Source organism: Macrobrachium rosenbergii, chromosome 22 (assembly GCF_040412425.1).
Source record: "Macrobrachium rosenbergii isolate ZJJX-2024 chromosome 22, ASM4041242v1, whole genome shotgun sequence".
In the NCBI taxonomy this organism is placed as follows: domain Eukaryota; kingdom Metazoa; phylum Arthropoda; class Malacostraca; order Decapoda; family Palaemonidae; genus Macrobrachium; species Macrobrachium rosenbergii.
The window spans coordinates 50,357,567-50,378,424 of record NC_089762.1 but is presented as its reverse complement, the minus strand read 5'-3'; the positions used below and the strand labels follow the sequence as shown (position 1 = coordinate 50,378,424).

Here is a 20,858-nt window from a genome sequence, read left to right as displayed (position 1 = left end):
TAAACTATAATTAGGACAATACGTCTTTATAGTATAAATTTGTTCAACATTCACAAAACAATGTTTTTGAATTTTTTCCCTTTTCCAATAATCAAGACATTACCTGTCTACGACATAGATTTCTTCATTTGCAAAATCCACTGCTGATTTTTTCCCCTTTTCCAGTTAGTTGCCAAAGATAACCTCAGCAAATGTTTTCTTTGACCTCCAGCTGGTGAACTACGGCAGGAGGGGAGGGCGCGAGATTCAGGTGGAGACAGAGCACAGGGGCGAGATGACCAGGTCATCTCTCCTGGTCCACAACGCCACTCTGCTGGACTCGGGCAAATATTCTTGTAAGCCAGCCAGTGCCAAAAAAGTCTCGGTCGTGGTGCATGTCCTGGAAAGTAAGGAATTCAGTGGGTTTATTCGTTTACATGAATGTTCTCTTTGATTAGTCTTTGGTTACTTTAAGTCTTAATCGCTTTGCTTACCTGAATATTTTGTTCAAGTAGTCTTTGGTTACTTAAGTCTTAATCGTTTTGCTTACCTGAATATTTTGTTCAATTAGTCTTTGATGCTCTAAGTCTTAATCGTTTTGCTTACCTGAATATTTTGTTCAATTAGTCTTTGATGCTCTAAGTCTTAATCATTTTGCTTACCTGAATATTTTGTTCTTTTATTTAAGTTTTCTTTGAATATTTTGCAATTAGTCTTTGATGCTTTAAGTCTAATCATTTTGCTTACCTAAATATTTTATTCAGTTAGTCTTTGATACTTTGTCTTAATCCTTTTGCTTACTTGAATATTTCATTCAAGTAGTCTTTGACACTCTTAGTCCTAATCATTTTGGTTACCTAAATATTGTATTCAGTTAGTCTGTGATACTCTAAATCTTAATTATTTTGTTTACCTGAATATTTCATTTAATTTGTCTCTGATACTCTTAAGTCTTAATCATTTTGCTTAACTGAATATTTTATTCACTAAATCTTTGATGCTTTGATGAGACATTCCATGATCAGTATTCTAAAAATTGTGTCTCTGTTAACGAACAGCTGTGTTAATACAGTTTTAGACTTAATCTCAACCCCCTTGGATCAGATGTCATCATCTCCACCTAGAAAGTTAGAAATGTCTGGGATACTTCGTCACATTCTCTTATTCCTTGACAAAGTAAACAAACTCCTCTTCTCTCCTTTCGCAGGTGAGACTCCAGAGGCCATGAAAACCACCACCAACGGAGCAGCTGTTGCGGCCCACAATAAAATAATCTTCAGTGTCATGACTGCCGCTGCTGCTGCGTTTTGCCTTCTGACCATATCGGAGAACGACTTGAACTCCCAAGTCGTCCAGTTGTGCCTCCTCCTTCCGTTTCTCTCTCCCCTCACTTCCAGATAAAAAACGAAGGCCTTGTGGATTAATTTTTTATTAGCCAATTGTTTCAGTCCCCGACCACTTCCATCGTCAGGTAGCGTTAGAGTCAGCGGAGTTGTTCGTGACTGTTACTGGTCTGATACGGACAATGGACGCGAGACTGGAAGTAGAGTACAGGACCTGTTTAGATCCCATCGGGCGGAGAATTTGGATTCGTTTTAGTGTTTGTACAAGATTAACTTTTCTACGTAAGAAATTTAGGACCACAGTGATTATGGTATTCTGATTAGATGTACTGGACAACCTAGACGGCAATATAGTCGGTATCTTCCCTTTTTAACTGCTTCTTTCTTTGTCCTATTCAAAGCAGAAAATGAAATTTATAACAGTTAAAAAATCCTTCTAAATCCAGATGGAATCTCTGGTGATATTTCAGCCCAGCTATTTGAATTTGTAGTAGTTTCGCCAGACACTGAAAGGAAAGGAAAGTTATTCATCCTACAGATGATTAATTAGAAAATCTTCTAACTATATATTTTCATCTCAGGAAATGCAGTAACTGACATTTCCATGAACTGTTTATCATTTAAATGAGCAACATTGTTTTGTCCTTACTTCTGACCAGCTTGTATCAGATTACATTTGGACGACATGATGATATGCATTGTAGTGGAAAAATAACACAAGGGGTTGAAATGCCTTCTGCAGACGTAACAGGCAATCCAGACCATGAACTTATTCCGTCTAATTATGAAGCAACCCTTGATGAAGAAATACCCAGGAAGGGGCATTTGGAATATGTGAAGCATCTCCATTATAAAACTGTCAAGAAGTTCTGTCAAACACCCACACCTCAGAAGCGAATCAAGGTTTAGGACAGGAGTTTTGCAATGTTATAGACTGATCTCACAGGTACAGCTAAGCTTGGTTTTCGTGAACAACAATGAAGATGATTATTATCCTTTACGAGTGCTACGCACTCTGGAACCCGGGGCAGCTGTTTCCCCTACCCTCCCATCCCCTACCTAACCCACCCCGTGGTTTGCAGGAGGAGGGTGGAGTTCTCCCCTGCCTACCCCACCCCCACCTGGGGCGGACAAACCGGTTTGCAGGGGGTGGGTGGCTGTGTCATGTCTCCCCCCTGTCACCCGGGGGAGGACAAACAAGATCAGATCCTCCCGGATTTTGTTATTATAGATAATAATACAGTTAATTACCAATTGGACGGATGGTGAAAAATGTATCGTTGTTTCCTTAGATCTCAAGGGTTTTCACTTGTATTTTCTATCAAGGCTAAATGTATTTTCACTTAATTCAAAATTATTGTTTTCATCATCATCATCATCATCGTCATCATCATCTTCTTCTTCTTCTTCTTCTTCTTCTTCTTCTTCTTCGTAGAGGCGACAAAGAGAAATAGATATGCAAAATATGAATTTCACATTTTGCAGCAATTGCTATTTTCAGATTACAAGCAAATCAACAAGCAATGTGGCAAGGAATTAAAAAAAAAAAAACTGAAGTGAGAATTCAACTAGTTTATCTCCCTCCCTCTATGTGCGTCAGTTTCTAATCAGGTGATTCAGCATATGTGAAAGAAACAAATAAATAATTAAAAAATGCGCCGAAGTTTCTTCGGCGCAGTCGAGTTTTCTGTACAGCGTATAATCAAGGCCACCAAAAATGGATCTGTTTTTCCGTGGGCTCGGTATAATGACGTATGAGCCGCGGCCCGTGAATCTTTAACCACGGCCCGGTGGTGGCCTGTCCTGTATCGTTGCCAGAAGCTAGATTGTGGGTAACTTTAACCTTATATAAAATAAACACTGCTGAGGCTACAGGGCTGAAATTTGGTATGTTTGATGATTGGTGGGTGGATGAGCAACATACCAATTTGCAGCCCGCTAACCTCTGTAGTTTTTAAGACCTGAGGGCGGACAGGAAAAAGTGCGGATGGACAGACAAAGCCGGCACAATAGTTTTCTTTTCAGAAAACTACAAAAACAATGGTCAATGCCACACTCTTACTTTAAAAGCGGACACCTATATAAAGTGGTAGAGTTGAGTCAATTTCGGTTCTGTGCCGAGAACGTTAAGAATTCAACGGGAATATTTACAGCAGAGTCGAAATCAACCTTTATTTCTCATGATGGTTCTGTGGATAAGGTCCTTGCAACATTATTTTACAACTCAGAAAGGCGTAGGTTCGAATCTTGGACATATATTTGTATATATTTACCCTTGGTGTAAGTTATTCTCGAGGTAAAGTGAATTCAGTATTCATGGTCATTTAGGGCTTAATGTCTGAAAATGAAGACATTTGTAAAATTGGCATTGATTGATTATATATATATATATATATATATATATATATATATATATATATATATATATATATATATATATATATATATATATATATATATATATATATATATATATATATATATATATACACACACACACATACTGTATACACACACACACTGAGACCAAGGGCAGATGGAAAGGCACACGAACAATCAACAGCTTTTATTGTGGCTGACGGCGTTTTTTGCAGTAATCCATTGCATTTTCAAGGCCACAGTAAAAAAGCTGTTGATTGTTTGTTCGCGTGCCTTTCCATCTGCCTTTGGTCTCCGTACATTAGGCTTCTGTCTTCATCATCGTCGTATATATATATATATATATATATATATATATATATATATATATATATATATATATATATATATATATATATATATATATATATATATATATATATATATATATATATATAAATATATATATATATATATTATATTTATATAAACGTGTGACGTGTGTGGGTGTGCTTGTGTTGGTACGCTCTTTAATTATAACAATACTCCTTGCTGATTACGACCCAAACAAACTTTCGTACAGTACACAAACCGTTTTTAACTTCCACTCAGTTTAACTAAGAGCGTTCCCAGTTGTCAACGCGGCCCCTCTATGCAAATAATACCAAAGTGAATGGAAAGGTGATGATGAAAGGGGAAGGAGGTGCTGGACTTATGAAAGAGAGAGAGAGAGAGAGAGAGAGAGAGATGTAAGGATGTGCAAACAAAGCAAGGGAGGGATAATTAAATCCCCGTTCTATGTCCCCCTGGGAAGGAACTTACCTCGTCAACAACTGGCGGTTCGTCGACTCAACCAAGGACATTTGATTTAGTGATTCAAAGAATTTATCACTGAATACTTGTCGATATTGTATTGGCTCTTATATAAGTAATTTCGCATGGTCTTGGAAAAACTGGACATGAGGCGTCCAGAAAAAATTTTTTTGTTATAAGCCATCAAAATTTTGGGAAATTCAACCTGCTCTAATTTCGTTCAGGATTCGAACCTAGATTCTTCAACTGGTGAGTCAGGAGTTCTAATCGCCCTAACAGGATATACACATCAATATTGTGATTGTGTAACAATGTATCCATGATTAGAACTCAGCTTTTTGTGGATATAATGTCAATTAAAGAATTGCAAATCTTCAGGGATATGCAACACTGATATCCTTAAAGATGAGTTTTATACAGTCTTTTCCTCTAAGCTGCCTTCCACTTCTTTTTTTAATTAAGGCAATCTCGAGCATCTGACTTCTTATTTGAAAAAGACTGCAAAAGTTACTGTTCCACTCGAATGTATATTGTTTGTTAGTCCTTTAATAATCTGGATACCTGCAATATACTTCTTACGTTTTCCTTTTTAGTCGAGTAATTTTCCTTAATGTTCTTATGCACTTTGTTTATAATTCTTTCCATTATCAATTTATAAACATTTGCCTCTGTTGTTCTAGGTTTTGGTTCCTTCATGATTGTCACGCTGATACTGTCAGAAAAAAAGGATAAGTGGCAATTGTTGTCAAAGGAAAACCTAAGAATTAATCGATCTTGTCACCACACGCTGAAATACCGTTATTAAGAATTCTTGAATATTTTGCAACCGCGTTTGCAAAAATTACAAAAATCATATCTATCACAATGCACAAAAATTAATTAGCTGCTGGAGAAAATAGCTGCATTCCTCACATACAAGTAAGTATTCATTTACAACAGAACATCTGCACTCACGCACAAACATATATATATATATATATATATATATATATATATATATATGTTATATATTATATATATATATATATATATATATATATATATATATATATATATATATATATATATATATATATATATATATATATATATATATATATATATATATATAAATGTTGCTTTGAGTCAAAAACCATATATTTGACAGGAAAAGTTAATGGAGGATAATACCAGAAACTGAATTATTTTCCACCCAAAACCCCTGCACCTCCTCCTGCCCCCCAACCCCAAAAAAAAAAAAACAGACAAAACCCGATTTTCAAGTTGTTTATTGTGGCATAAACGCTGTTCTCTCTGATGAGTAGAGAACAATGAAGGGAAATGAATATCGCTTTTATGGACGAGCAATCACTACGCGATTTGCATATTCCGACACAGTCCCTCCCTCTCTTTCAACAATTAAATCCTGAATCCTACGCGCCGGGTAGTTTTAGCGTTCGGCAGTACACTCCAGTAGGATGTTCAATCCTACTAAAACAGGATGAGAAGAATTTTTGTTTTTTCGTCGTCACATTTTCTTTCGGGCAACGTAAAGGAAGTGGGAATGAGATCGGTAATGAACGTTTCGAATTTGCTTTTATAATTTCTGTTTATAGATGTTCTTTCCTTTTTTTTTTTTGACAATAATCGTCACTGAATTCAAACTGAGAATTCTGAAATCATATAATGCAAATGTATAAGTACATTTCAGGAACCAACACCAACAAAATGATGAAAATCCAAATTTATTTACATTTTCACACTAGGACAGGATTGTCCTCATTGCTAAATATTGTTAGTAGGTAGTTTCAACAGCAATTGATCTCAGTTTCCAAGTAACTCAAAATTCCCTTTCAACCTGGATAAACTTTGGAGGATGAAAATCTTTCAAGAACATGTCAGGCGTTCAGCATTAGAAGGGCCTCTCGGCCCAACTTTTGAAAATGCCGTTTTTCGCCTGATCAGCTTTAAAATAATCCGCCTTTTTTGTCCCAAACAAGGGGGAGGGGTTGAACTATAATTTTTTTAAGCATAAAATAACCCCCCTTTTTTCCACAAAAAAAGGGGGATGGGGTTGAACTATAATTTTTTTATGCATACTATTCTCCTCCTGACCACAAATACTTCATCTCATACAAAATTCAACTTTGTATCTTGAAAAAATAACCTGAACGAAGGTTCGTTGTGAGCCATATCTTAGCAAAGGAGGCTTACAGATGGTAATACCTCCCTGCCGTGAGTAACTTAGAGGTACCTGCTATAAAAGGTAAACTTTAGTGATTTAAATAGACAAACCAGAAAAGAACACCAATTACACTCATCACTATCAGAAGGAAGCATTAGCTCCCGGTTTTATCAACAGTCACTTTCTTCATGACACAGAGAACTGCTTGAAAGTTAACTTATTTATAAAAACTTTTAAGATAAGATGTGTTCTTGAGTAGTAATTGAACATAAGATAAAAATAAACCCAAAAGACAGCACAATACTGCTGCATTCTTGGAGACTGATCTCATGGGATTCAAGAATTTTTATTAAATTTCCTTTTAATATCGTGATGGAAAAAATATTTTGTCAAAAGCTGCTATGCAACACAGGTTCTTCGATAGTGGTCTTGTAATATTTCATTAACTTTTATTTTTAGTGAAATGTCCGGGTGCACATTCCTGAGATGTATGCTAGTATTGCACCAGCCCGGTTTTTTGTCATGACCCTAGGTTAGGTTAGGTTAGGCTAAGATTAGTGCCCACTTTTGTAATATTTTGGGCGTGGGAAACATGAGCTTATTCCCAAGAAAATTCTATGTTAGTTCTTAAGGTATGGCGTCCTGCTTTTTTTCAGGGAAAGGTCCCGCTATTCGGTTACATCTCAGGGAAAATGCGTCTGGAATACAGGGAGCTATGGGAAAAATTCTTATTCTAATTACTGAACATGCAGGATCCTTGCGTTTATCTAAATTCCAATACCTAAACGCTTCACACATATTTTAAAAGATTTGGCTACGATAACCAAATCTTTTAAAATGTGCGACGTGTTTAGATTTTCACTGAAATTTAGACAAACGCAAGGGTCCTGCATATCTAATTAGAATAAGAATTTTTCCCAAAGCTCCCTGTATCCCGGACGCATTTCCTCGAGATGTAACCGAGTACTGAGACCTTTCCCTGAAAAATAGCGGGACGCCAAATCTTAAAAATTAACCATAGAATTTTCTTGAAAATAATCTCATTATGTTTCCCACACCCAAATTCTTAGGTTTGTTTATGTAATGTTGTTTATATATTCTTCTCCACAGATCGGTATCTTTCCAGCCTCGGGCTGTCCCATTAAATCTGCATAAAATATTGTTTAGTGGCAAAATTCGTTCAGTCTCCAAACTCGACGGGGTGAAAACGACTTGAAAAAGAGAGATAAATCTCTTGCCTTGTTTAAACAAAGACAGTGCGAAAGTCTTATCATTATTTATTACGGTTTAGAGAGAAATATTCAGGCGAATATACTCCTCATTATTTCATAGACGCTATTTAGATGAAGGCAGTTAATCATACCGGCTGCGAGCAGAAACATTCGGAAAAAAAAGAGAATTATTATTCTTTTGCCTTCTCTCAAGAGATTGCATTATAAATCTTGCAGAGAAAATTTGCCCGGTCGTAGGAGAATGTCTTTTTATTTTTTTTTATTTTTTTTTTATTTCGGGTACGCGTTAGTCCGAAGTCTTGGATGCTGTTATCGAAGATGGCGCAAGAACTTCCAGAAGATTGATTGTCATGAGCGTATTCCGGCGTCATTTAATTTTAGGGTACGCGTACCGGCACATGTAAGGTACAAGTCTTTGCACATGTGTCTTGCGTTGACTTGACGCCCTCACACCTGCAGAGAGAGATATACGCACACTCCTATATACGCTTACTTTATATTCTCTCAGAAACTACGTAGGTCAGTATATATTTATGAATAAGATCACTTTCTCGTACACATGCTGATTATATATATATATATATATATATATATATATATATATATATATATATATATATATATATATATATATATACTGTGCTGCTATATGTAGATAAAGTATGATGTTGTAAAGTTTGGCTGCGGAATACAATGAGTTCACTTTGTATTGCAGTTACCCCCAGATCACCCTTGCTAATGTATATAACCATTTCTTCCCCTCTAACAAAGTCTCAGTATGAGCCAAACAATAGATAAACAATGAAAACATCAGAAGTCATTCGTATAAAAATTACTTAGGCGCCAACTAAGATTAAAAATAAAAGAAAACAACACTGCGCAACAAAATTACAACCTTAAAATCAAAGAACAGAAGTGATGGGACAAAATAATCCGATACACTTTTAAGTCTACCTTCTATTCAGAGCTCCACAAAGAGAGAGCCATCATCCTTTGACAGCCATTGAAGAACGTTTCCGTGCTGCCTCGTTGCTTGCCTTTCTGTTTAGGAGACAGTGAATCATGATGGGCAGTAGAGCAGAGGGATCAATTAGGCACGTGATGCCTTCGTATCTCAGAGAGTGAGTCTTCATTTCTCGGTCGTGAGGAGCAGAGGAAGAAAGTCAGTGCGGCTGGCGTCGAGACGAGGGCCCCTTTTTGAAAATATCGCTTGTATGAGGTTAGTTTGGTATTTTCTCGCGAATTGTCTTATTAAAAAGTGTTTTAAGGTTTAATTTACTGTTTAAAACATCCAAACATATGATACACTGTCTTCAAGAGAAGTGACAAGTGATAAACATTTACAGCGCCTTGGTTGCGTGGCTTCTCGCAATCAATATTTGGACACTTTTTCTAAGCTGAGTCAGAGACAAAATCGACAATATGCTTGACAATGACTCAGTTGATTGCAAAGTCGTGTTCACTGATGAAAGTTTTTGCCATTCTACCATACCAAACTTTTACCAGTCAATTCCATTCGCGAGAAACGTAACTGCGCATTAATTCATTGGGTGTTCAGATAGCATGTTCGTCTGGCGTGTAAAATTTCATAAACTGTAAAAGAAAAAAAACTTTCAGGTGTTCATTGGCGTTAAGTGACATTTTCCACTTTTATCTATCTATCTATATACATATATATAATATATATATGTATATATATATATATTATGTATGTATACATGTATATATAACTGATTCACGAAGATATGGAGCGTGATGAATGTATAAATAAATGCAAATGTCACGAAGTGTTTATATATGTAATATTCAAATACTCTTTCGTCAGCTGACTCTGAACGGTTTTTAGCCAGTTATTAGCATACACCAGTCGCGCTTAAAACTTACAAAAACGATAAGAACAGAGTAAATCAAAACTGGACGTAAAACCAGCAAAGATTCAGATTATGTAAAACAATAGTTTTCAATCCATTTTATGGACTTGAGACAAATCGATCTACCAGAATCCGCGCCATTCGCGACTATCCAAAAGTTTTTGCAAGAGAAAACCTTGATGAAAACTCTCTGCTAGAACCTATGTAACAGAACAATCTGGAAAGCAATTTACCAAAGGTATTTTTATGCCAGGTGATATCTGCTGCGTCGATCTGACCACAACAAAAGGAAGCTGAGATGAAGGTGGTCATTATTTTGAGCCTGGTTCTAATTGCCGGGTTCTCTGAAGGCCTTGTCCAAGAAGGTGAGGAATAACTTGTCAAATATCTTTAAACTCTTTGTTGTTTTAAAATGCGGTTATATTCCACGATTTTCCATTAAAATAACAGCTTTGAAAGTACGGAATATCAATACCTTTATCATAAATAATTTTGTCATAGGTATTCTCTCATGCAATGGGAGTGACTTGGTTCAAATTTAACTTAGTGTATCGTGGTTTGGCCAACGATTTTACCAACAATTTTTATGATACTTTCATTTACAAGAATTCCAAAAATCAAAATGAGGCATTAACATAAATCTGTCATATAGATTTCCGTCTCATATGAATTCCAAAAAAAGCGAAAACCTGAACTTACCACCTTATATGAATGACAGAAAACAGACATTTATGAATTTCATTTTTGCCAGACGTCACGACAGAGAGACCAGTCATGACGACAACGAAGCCGCAAGCTGATTTCATTTCACCTTTTGGTAAGGACCAGCGTCTTCGTTTGTACTTTCAGTTACAGATTTTCTGTACTCTAAGCTACAGATTCCAAGATGAAATCTCATTTTTCTGAAGAATCTTTCAAGTGTCTTTATATAATTTCCATCGTTGAGATTATTATGATTATTATTGGTATTCATAAAAAGCAAAAAAGCAAAGTGATTTGAATTCAGTGCCTTGATCATGTAGCCTGGACGCCGTAGGGGGGCTAGGGCCGTCAGTGCACCTCACGGTGTGCACTGTAGGCATTACTAAAGGTTCTTTGCAGCGGGGTCCCTTCGACCCCTAGCTGCAACCCCTTTCATTCCTTTTATTGTACTTCCATTCATATTATATTTATATGTAGCCTGGGTTTACCAATTGAAATTCGTCCTTATTTTGAGATATTCCCAATGAAGCAGACATTAATTAACCTTTCTTTTCTGTTCTTTTCCGAAGGACTCCCTCCGCTGTTGGACCAACTGGCGAAGGGCAACAAGATGTCTCCAGTTACAAATATCCTTCCCCTTCCTCTACGACTTCTGATGATCTGATTAGTGTTGAATCTTGATTAGTCTTTTTTGGGGGGAGATTTTTCAGTAGGATTTCTTTGGATTTTTTCATAATTATCCTTGTTTTTAAGTTGTTTTTAGGTGGGTGAGGGAATTAACAAGATTTCTTCAATTTTTTCGTAATTGTCCTTATTTTGTTAGGGTGCTCTTAGGTGGGTAAGGGAATTGACAGGGTTTCTTTGGATTTTTTTTCATAATCATCCTTGTTTTTTAAGGTGTTTTTTAGGTGGGTGAGGGAATTAACAGGATTTCTTCGGATTTTTTGCAAGGTAGAACCCAAAAGCCTTAGGTTTTGTAGGGTAGTACAGTATTATTTTTAGAACTACTTTTGATATGTTATGGACGAAGAAATATCGCGGAAAATGTATTGTGATGCAGTAAATAATGAACGATTTTGATACAAAGCCTTTCGGTACCAAAGACATAATCTTTGAGGTTGAAAACTAATTAATATTTTTATTCTATTCAGATCAAAACGTTTTTCATTAGATAATCATAAACGAATTGCGTATTTATTAATAAACAAATTTATACCTGCCGACTTTAAAATATCATAATAAACTATAAAATTGTCATAATTTTATCCAAAAATTAAATTGTGGCTGAAACAAAAAAATACAAATCCGTGCATTAGCACGGGCTCTTGCCCCTAGATCAGTGATTCTTAACCCCCTCTAAGAGTTGGTCCTTCCCTCCACGTCCCCTTTGCATCTATGAGTAAAATTCTCTTCCACATTTAAAAGAAAAAAAAAAAAGAGAAAGAGGTGTTTTTATTCTTTTGGGAATGAATTAGTGAGATACTTGATACTGCTCCATAGCGACTCTTGTTAACAGAACAACGAATATAATTAGAGAATTTTTAAATTTTACCTTAGGGCTCGCGCCCCACCTGGAAATTGCTGCCGCCCCCCACCCCCACAGGGGGACGCGCTCCCCAGGTCGAGAACCACTGCCCTAGACAAACCGACAAGTTCTTTCAGTCGCATAGCGTCTGCGCAGACCGCGTTAACGGAAGAAGAAGAAGCCAAAAAACGTGTGTGTATTTCTGCTAACTTGCGGAGGAATAAAACGGGAGAAAATATTAGTTACTGATACTGAAATGGGCTAATATAAAATCCACAATGGGACTGTAAAGTAGGTCATGCGGACGCATTACGTTATGGACTTTATTGCTGCATTTCCATTAAAGAAGTCCGATATTGGCTCTTAACAGCGCTGTTCCTCGCAATGCTGTTTCCTCTCTGGGGCGTCTTAGATCTGGGAATGGGAAATACTTCTACTTTTTTTTTTTCTCTCTTACAGATTTTATGTGGATCAGATACCAATAATGCTTTTGGTTCAATTTGTCAAAGGTTTGATGATTTGAATCAATGTTGGAACTCAAATTTTGTGAATTAGTTTCATCAAAGCTTTGTCAGTGTAGTCTTCTTTGTATATATACATGGATATATATACACACGTATACACACACACACACACACACACACACATATATATATATATATATATATATATATATATATATATATATATATATATATATATATATATATATATATATATATATATGTGTATACAAAAAAAGACCAAAGTATGTGTTTATATATAAAGGCTATAATTAGCATGACAGTTCATGATGTGCTTGCAACTGGGTCTCTTTATCAGCCATAGTGATTTTTTATGCCCAGGTAAATACACTTAAACAAGGGTTGGAACTGGTAGCTGCCATGACTATCCAGTTTCATGATATCAATCCCCTTGCAACTGGAACCTCCTCTTTTAATAACATAAGCCATCAAGGTGATTGGTCACTCACTGTAATGCTCTGAGTACAGATACATCTTCAAACAAAACCTGTGGAATTGATCGAAAACTGCTCCTTTTTGGGGGTCCAGTTTCGTTCTCAATCCCCTTTTAAGTTGGAACCTCCTCTTTGAACAAGATAAACCAGTTAGATGAAAGTGGAGTCACTGTAAGCTCTGCCAAGACAGATCTGAAATCATCTTCTGCCCACCTGACGTGTCGAAAACTGCTCCTTTTTGGGGGTCACAGGTTGGCCTCATAACCTTTGCCCAAATAGTCTTCCACTTGGTAGCAGAACTGCACTCAAGTAGGAGCCGTGGCTTAAAGATTGTAAAGATTGTATTGCTTACTCAAGGGTGACCTGGAGTTAGTTGCAATGAGGAATAACCTCAATACGGCCTTCAGTCTCTGTATCCAGAAACGGAGTGGATGCTGAGTAGGGAGACAGAGGTAGGCGTGAGAAATCCTGACCTTTCCTAGAATGCCGTGTATTGACCTAACCAGACCTCACCTTCCTAACCTAACTTTGGGCGTCGTGCCTGACCGGGTGGACAGGGGGTTGTTGACAGGGGTAGGCGTGAGAAATCCTAACCTTTCCTAGAATGCCGTGTATTCACCTAACAGACCTCACCTTCCTAACCTAACTTTGGGCGTCGTCCCTGACCTGGACTGGGGGCGGGTGGGAGTCGCCACCCCTGGAACCCCCTCCCTATGTAACACTGAATATCCCTGTCCCCATACTCTACATACTACCCCCAGAAACTACTATATTGGACTGACTCACCGTATTGAAATCATTGCCCGTAATGTGTATACGTTAAAAGCGCTCAGAAAATGCAATTAAAATTCACATACAAATTCCAGTGAAACTATTTATGACTGACATTTAACACGAGTATCATAATCCTCAATATTCAAGGGAAAAATAAATTCAATTAACATGATTGCATTTAGTTTTATAATCGACACCGTAATGCACGCACCAAAAAAAGGATTGTTTCCCATAAAGTATTTACTAATTCATTTTTAGACGTAAAAATGAGGAAAATTGTGTTCATTCTCCTCAATTAGTTTTCAGCAAAATGCCTCCAGTGATTTGTAGTTTTATCAATATTCCAATATCCAGCGGGATTCTAATTATGCCTTCCCTACTTGCAACCTTGCTTTCAAGAACTTGATATATGTCAGTGGTTCTCAAACGGGGGGTTAGTACCCCCGTGGGGGTAATGAAGCCGTTTCTGGGGGGTAACGAGGCACTTTCTAAAAGTAATGAAAGGAACAATGCTTTCATTTTAATTTTTTGTCAAAGGAACAATGTCTGAAATCTAAATTCTTTATTTCTTAAGACTTGAGTAAAAGTAAAATGAATTTCTTTCACATAAAATGCATTAGAAATTAAGCATTCCAATATTTTCCTTTCCTGTACATTATAAATTCACGTAACTGAAGAGGAATGGGGTGATCTGTCACACCACTGGCGGGGGTAACGATGCCAAAAAATTTGAGAACCACTAATATACGTATAGCCTCGGGCCTAGCTTTTGAGTGGATAGGATAGAACCCGTTTCTTAACCGAGAGAGAGAGAGAGAGAGAGAGAGAGAGAGAGAGATAAGATACTGAAGAAAGGAAATAAGATACTAAAGAAAGGAACAAAATGTGTACACTTATTTGCTCTTCGTATGAATGCTTCTAACTCATCAGTATCACAGGTTTTTTTTTTTATCCTACAGGACGAGTATATTCCACTTGTAAACTTCGGATGACCTCTCTCTCTCTCTCTCTCTCTCTCTCTCTCTCTCTCTCTCTCTCTCTCTCTCTCTCTCTCATTTGCCTTAATTGTCGCCGGCAGTAACGATCAGAGGTCATACAAACATTCAGTCACGAAAATGTCAGGAGGTTTTTTACATATTTTTAATAAGTATGTGCAAAGGATAACAACACAAAACGTCCAGCTTTGTGGATTTAACTGGCTATGCGGATGATGAAAGGAATTCGGATTTATTTTTGGGATTTGTCATTTGCTACAGGAAAAAACACTATAACGAGTAATTTGGCATGTATGTGAATGAACGGTTAATAGGATTATTACAGTGGACAGAAATGTCAGCTTTATTTTCTACGAAATTTACGCAGAACGAAGTTTACTCATAGTGACGACAGTAATATTGATAATAATACTGCCCTTAAATGGAAAACTGCAGTATCTGCAAAATTTTCGAAATTGAGAGATGCTATACTTACTAGGCTCATGAAACACCAATACACAAGTTACTGCAGTTTCAGGATGATTCTTCAGTACTTTATTTAGGGGGTCCCATTTGCAGTATCTGCAAAATTTTCGAAATTGAGATATGCCACGTACTGGGCTTGTGAAACACCAATACACAAGTTACTGCAGTTTCAGAATGAGTCTTCAGTGCTTTCCACGAGTATTTAGGGGGTCCCATTTGCAGTATCTGCAAAATCAGTAGTAAGGCAAGGGAAAACTGCAGTATCTACTATTTTTCTTAGTTTTTTATTTTTGCAGAGTTCTGCTGTCTTCCATTTTAGAGAATACTAATAATACCAGTAATGCCACAACTACTTCGATTAAACCATTTTCATCAATAACAATAATAATGACAGTGTCATGATAACAATTATACTAACTCTGAAACCTTCGCAAGACACCCTCCAAAAATTATAGGCAAAGAACAATTTTTGAAAATAATTCGCCAATCACGACTATCTAGATATCAAACAAAATATCCACGACGGATTCCAGGCAACATTCCAGACTTCGCAGTATTCCCATGTTGAAAATCCTACTCGCAATAATTAAACAAATTTAGCCACTGAAATCCCAACGTCAAAGGACACAAAATGATAAGATTTTGTGCCAGAACAAACAAGTCTACTGGCAGAGAGTTTTCCAGACCAGAGGATAGACTCAGGGAAACCCGAAGAGAAATGTCAAAGAGAATTTGATCCCCGCGACTTGAAATCAGAATGATAGATCCAAGGTTCTCAGAAAGGCTGTGTCAGTGCTAATACAAAAGGGTAAAGCCCTCTAGCCTCAGTAGTTTTTAAGATCTGAGGGCGGACGGACAGAATAAAGTGCGGAGGGACACAATAGTTTTCTATTACAGAAAACTACAAGTAAGGAGGGACAGAGGTAAGGGCATAAATGTTAATGAACTCCGTGGAAAAAGAGGAAAATCGGTCATCAGAGGATGTCAAAGGATAGTGACTATAATAACATCACCGAGATTTGTTTACTTTCGTTACCGGAGTCGAGTTTACGTCTCGGAATGTTGACACTTCACTGAGCGAAGTGTCGTGAATTCTACTTCTCAAAAAATATAAATTTATTTTCAAAATAAATCTAAAAGTGCTTTTTACACTTCACTGAGTCAAGTGTCGTGAATTCTGCTTCTCTGAATATATAATTATTTTCTAAATAAATCCAAGAGTGCTTGGAAGGGGGAGGAAGAATATTCACAAATCTGAAAAAGAAAAGTATCAGGAAGTTTCAAGAGTGTTAGACTCTCAAAGTTACCTGAGGACACCTTTATAGAGTCTGTAACAGGTCCCCTGAAATTTCTGATCTGGGGAGAAGACCCTCATTTCGAAAGAGCAAATGTAAACATCTTTAAAAGAGGGATGTTATGAAGCAAATAAAAATCAAGCAGGGAGCGTCTTCTCCCAGATAAGAATACTTGGAAAGTGTAGTAAATAATTTATGAAGAGGATATTACAAAGCTGTGGGAGGGGTGAGGAAAGGACCCTTATGAAACAAAAAAAAAAATGAAAGCTGCTTACGATTAGCAAATACTCAGGAGAAATTCCAAAAATTAGAAGATCGAGGTCAAAATAGCATTTTAAAAAGCCATGAAATATATATATAAGAAAGGATTACTGATACACATATTTTTATTAAAAGTAAATGTAGTATCTAATCATATGGGTTGACAAATGATTACACTTGAAATACGGTAATATTTTTTTATAGAACGTGAAATAAAAAAAATATGATTTTCTAAAAACTACAGTAAGCTAAACTAAAATTTTATAGTTTTTTAGGAAAAACACTTCACGAAAATCAAAATAATTTAACAAAAACGAGGTATGAGACGAAGTTTATTCGTTGAAACGAGAGAAAAACAAAACAGATTTTACTTCTATAGAATGGCTGAGAAGATCACTCTCAAACTCACCTAAAATTTAGAATAAATCTTTTTCATTCACCATTTCACGGAACCGAGACTCATATCCACACAAAAAAAATTAACAAATCCACTAAAATTCCAGTTTAATCAAAACCTTTTTTCTGACATTCATAGCAATCCCGGCGCGAAGAATTAATCTCGTTATTTCATCTGTGACGTAGACAGATGCTTTTCGTTAATTGGGACTAATATCCAACCAACGGAAAAACATTCGCATTCCCGAAAAGCAAAGAAATCCCGGAACCTTTATGGAATAAATAATTTGCGGCCAGGTAAATCCATACTGAATTACAGATTACCAAGCGCGCATTAATCATTGGTGGCGTCCAAACGTTGCTTCGAATGAAATAAAGCGAAATGGAAAAATAGATTCATATATTGTATCAGCAGGTAGGACTAATTCCCACAATCCTTTGCCGTGAAATGGGAAGTAAGGTCAGCGGGATTTCCCAGGCGTTCGGGTCATGCAGCCGAGCGATGGAGGTTGAAATGGAGGTGATCTACGCGGGAAAGCGTCCCTCTCAAGTTAGATTTGAATTGAATTGAACATAGAGTTTAGGCTAAGCGCTGGGAACTACGAGGTCAACCAGCGCTGGAAAGGAAATTGAGAGTACTGTAGGTAGGTCCGAAAGGTTTAACATGGGGGAAAACCTTGCAGTTGCATTATGAAATATTTGGTGGATAGCGAGATGGAAGAAAGAGAATATGAATGGAGGTACAGTTAAAGGAGTGAAAGGGGTTGCAGCTAGGGGCCGAAGGGACGCTGCAAAGAACCTTTAGTAGTGACTACAGTACACCGCATGAGGTGCACTCACGGCACTACCCTCCTACGGGGTCTCAAGTTAGAGATTTTTTGTCAGTCTTTTTAAAAGCGCCGGATGTTTGGCCATTTTTCTGGCAAACAATTTTTTTACCTCTTTTGTTTTAAAAGAGTTTATCTTTTTTTTTTTTTTTTTGTTTTTAAAGAATATGAATGCCCTTTTCATTTTATTGGGGATAATTTTGGCGTACAATTCCTGTGGTTCAGAGGTTACTAACCACGCCCCATCCTCAAGGATCTCGTGATCGATCCCTGGTTCCATACCCATACCCATATCCGTACCATACCCATACCCATGCCTGTACCATACCAATACCTGTATCTGTACCATACCCATATCCATTCCATAGCCGTACCCATACCCATACCTATACCTATAGCCATACCCATACCATATCTGTACCATACCCATACCCATACCTATTGATCCCTGGAAGGGCTATCTAACCACGGTTCCATACCCATACCTATATCCATACCATACCCATATCCATACCATACCTATACCCATACCTGTACCTGTACCCATACCCATACCCATACTTGTACCATACCCATAGATCCCTGGAAGGGCTATCTAACTCCGGTTCCTTAGAAATCCATTGTGCCACTGTTGATCTAAAAAGCAAATTAGGTAATTGGGTTGTTAATGTAGCTGGGTGTAGAAAATAATAGTCCATAGCCAGATATGAAATATCCATCTCATTTCGGAAGACATTTGCCAAATTTCTTTAGTTACCCAGAAATCACCAGAATCTGTGAAAAATATTTATATATATATTGTTTTCTGATAGCCTGAATGCAAAAAAGCGCTTTAAACATCATCCAATAATGGCTGTATTTTATAAGCAAATGTGTATTGTCTCTTTTTACGAAATTGATATTTCACAAAAGGGCTGCAATGTTTTGTGAAACTCAGTAGAAAAAAAGAGGAAATCGTTATTTATATATATATATATATATATATATATATATATATATATATATATATATATATATATATATTATGTATGTATGGATAATATACGTGTGAGAATCTATGCATCTACTCGCATGAAGAATTTCTTTGTCCGAGCATCGAAACTAATAACACTAAACACATTTCAGGAACACAATCCATTTTTTACTTCATCATGATCGAGTAACTTCGTTAAAATTTCAAAAGTGATTTTGTCAATGTAAAAAAGGAAAATCCAGTTTTCCGTCCCATCATTCAGGGAGAGGCCGGATGAACCATGAACATTCATTCATGTGATACCGAATTCCTGTTTTTTGAAGAGATACAAATTTTTCCAGCCTCGGTTTCATGCTAGGTCACGGGTCAAATGGGAGTTATTCCTGGTAACGGGGTTAGGTAGTGCCGTCAGTGCTCCTTACAGGATGCACTGTAGGCATTACTATGGGTTCTTTTGCAGCGTCCCTTCTATGGCCGGTAGCTGCAACCTCTTTCCTTCCTTTTACTGTACCTCCGTTCATATTATCTTTCTTCCATCTTGCTTTCCACCCTCTCCTAACAATCATTTCAAAGTGTAACTGCAAAAGGTTTTCTTCCTGTTACACCTCTCAAACCCCTTACTCTCAATTTCCTTTTCAGTGCTGAATGACCTCATAGGCCCAAGTGCTTGGCCTTTGGCCTAAACTCTATATTACAAATGGGAGTTGTGCTTCGTCCCCAAATTACGAAGCTTACTGTAGTGTGCCTGAGGTAATATAAAACCTTTACTTATTCGAATGAAACAAAACCAAGATAATGGGAAACAAGATATAATACGATGTGGAATCTTTCCTTGTGGATCAAAGGCGTATTTTTTTAAGTCCGCTTAAAATGTTGCTAGGGGCAATTAACAATCCTTTGATGTTCCTTAGACATCAGGTAATCCACTCGGGAACTGCTCAGTTTTAGCAGGATAAAGCTCTCTCTCTCTCTCTCTCTCTCGGAAACAAAACATACATTCATACACACACACACACACACGTTTTCAAATATAAGAGTAGCTTTTACAAGCAAATCATTCTATATCATGATCGCAGTTCCTTCAGAAACATAGAAAAAAGTGGCCTTAAGACCACCAATATTCTCGTCATTATTTATTTTATATATTACCAGCTCACTTTTTATTAGAATATATCCTGAAGACCAAAAAACACCACCAAATTTTACTCGTGATATTTGAGATGTTTCAGTCTAACGTAACAAAGGCTTGGGAACCTTGACTTCTATAACACAGCTGAGTGTCAGTCTTTACACAAGCTTTCTCTTTAGAAACGTATATATATATATTTTTATGACACATCTAAACCAAATAACATTTGAATAAAGTTGATGCTGAAAGATATTTCTCGAAAGCGATGTCGTCATCTCAGAGCGCTGTTGAAATTAACGACAATGTCGAACATTTACAGATGAGTTTTCGACAATACAAAAATAAAATGTTGGGAAAGAGAGTGAATGTGATAGACAATGTATACGTTGTTTTGTGCCAGAGATGTAATCCCGTTTTCATCATGCTACAATGCATATTTTATTTGCAAGACAAACAGAAAATACAGGTGCAGTGTAACACTTTTTTTCCAAACATTTTTTTTAATAACCTGAAAATGGAAGCGTTGCATGCCGGACAATATTCATCGGAAACACATTAATCTCGCCGAAAAAAAGGAAGATAAAAAGCTAACGACAAGCTTTTAACAGCACATATTGGCTATACTGAGTTTAACTTTGAGTTCGATTTATCACAAAATGGCTGTAGGTGGAATTATTTTGCCCTTTTTGTCGCTGGTTAGTCACCGGTAAACTATATAGCGAATGCCGCCATTCCACCTCGATAATAATTATCGGCTCACCATTCCGGCTAATATCTGGGATTCTGAACTCAGTGCCT

At 36.9% G+C, this 20,858-nt stretch overlaps 1 protein-coding gene and 1 long non-coding RNA gene across 4 annotated transcripts in view; both read left to right on the top strand.

The window, feature by feature from the left end:
- The window catches only part of LOC136850879 (zwei Ig domain protein zig-8-like), a 217,497-nt gene extending 215,801 nt beyond the window's left edge, over positions 1-1,696 (top strand). For all 3 annotated transcript variants that reach the window (XM_067124918.1, XM_067124920.1, XM_067124919.1), the window contains 2 exons: positions 212-386; positions 1,187-1,696. In XM_067124918.1, the coding sequence (XP_066981019.1) occupies positions 212-386; positions 1,187-1,380 (369 nt within the window). In that variant the 3' untranslated portion in view covers positions 1,381-1,696. The remainder of the gene's footprint in view (positions 1-211; positions 387-1,186) is intronic.
- A 7,280-nt stretch (positions 1,697-8,976) lies between these two features.
- LOC136850413 (uncharacterized) lies at positions 8,977-11,707 on the top strand. The gene is made up of 4 exons (XR_010856632.1): positions 8,977-9,108; positions 10,014-10,125; positions 10,512-10,577; positions 11,032-11,707. It is a non-coding gene; the product is annotated as an uncharacterized lncRNA (long non-coding RNA).
- The last annotated feature ends 9,151 nt before the right edge of the window (positions 11,708-20,858 follow it).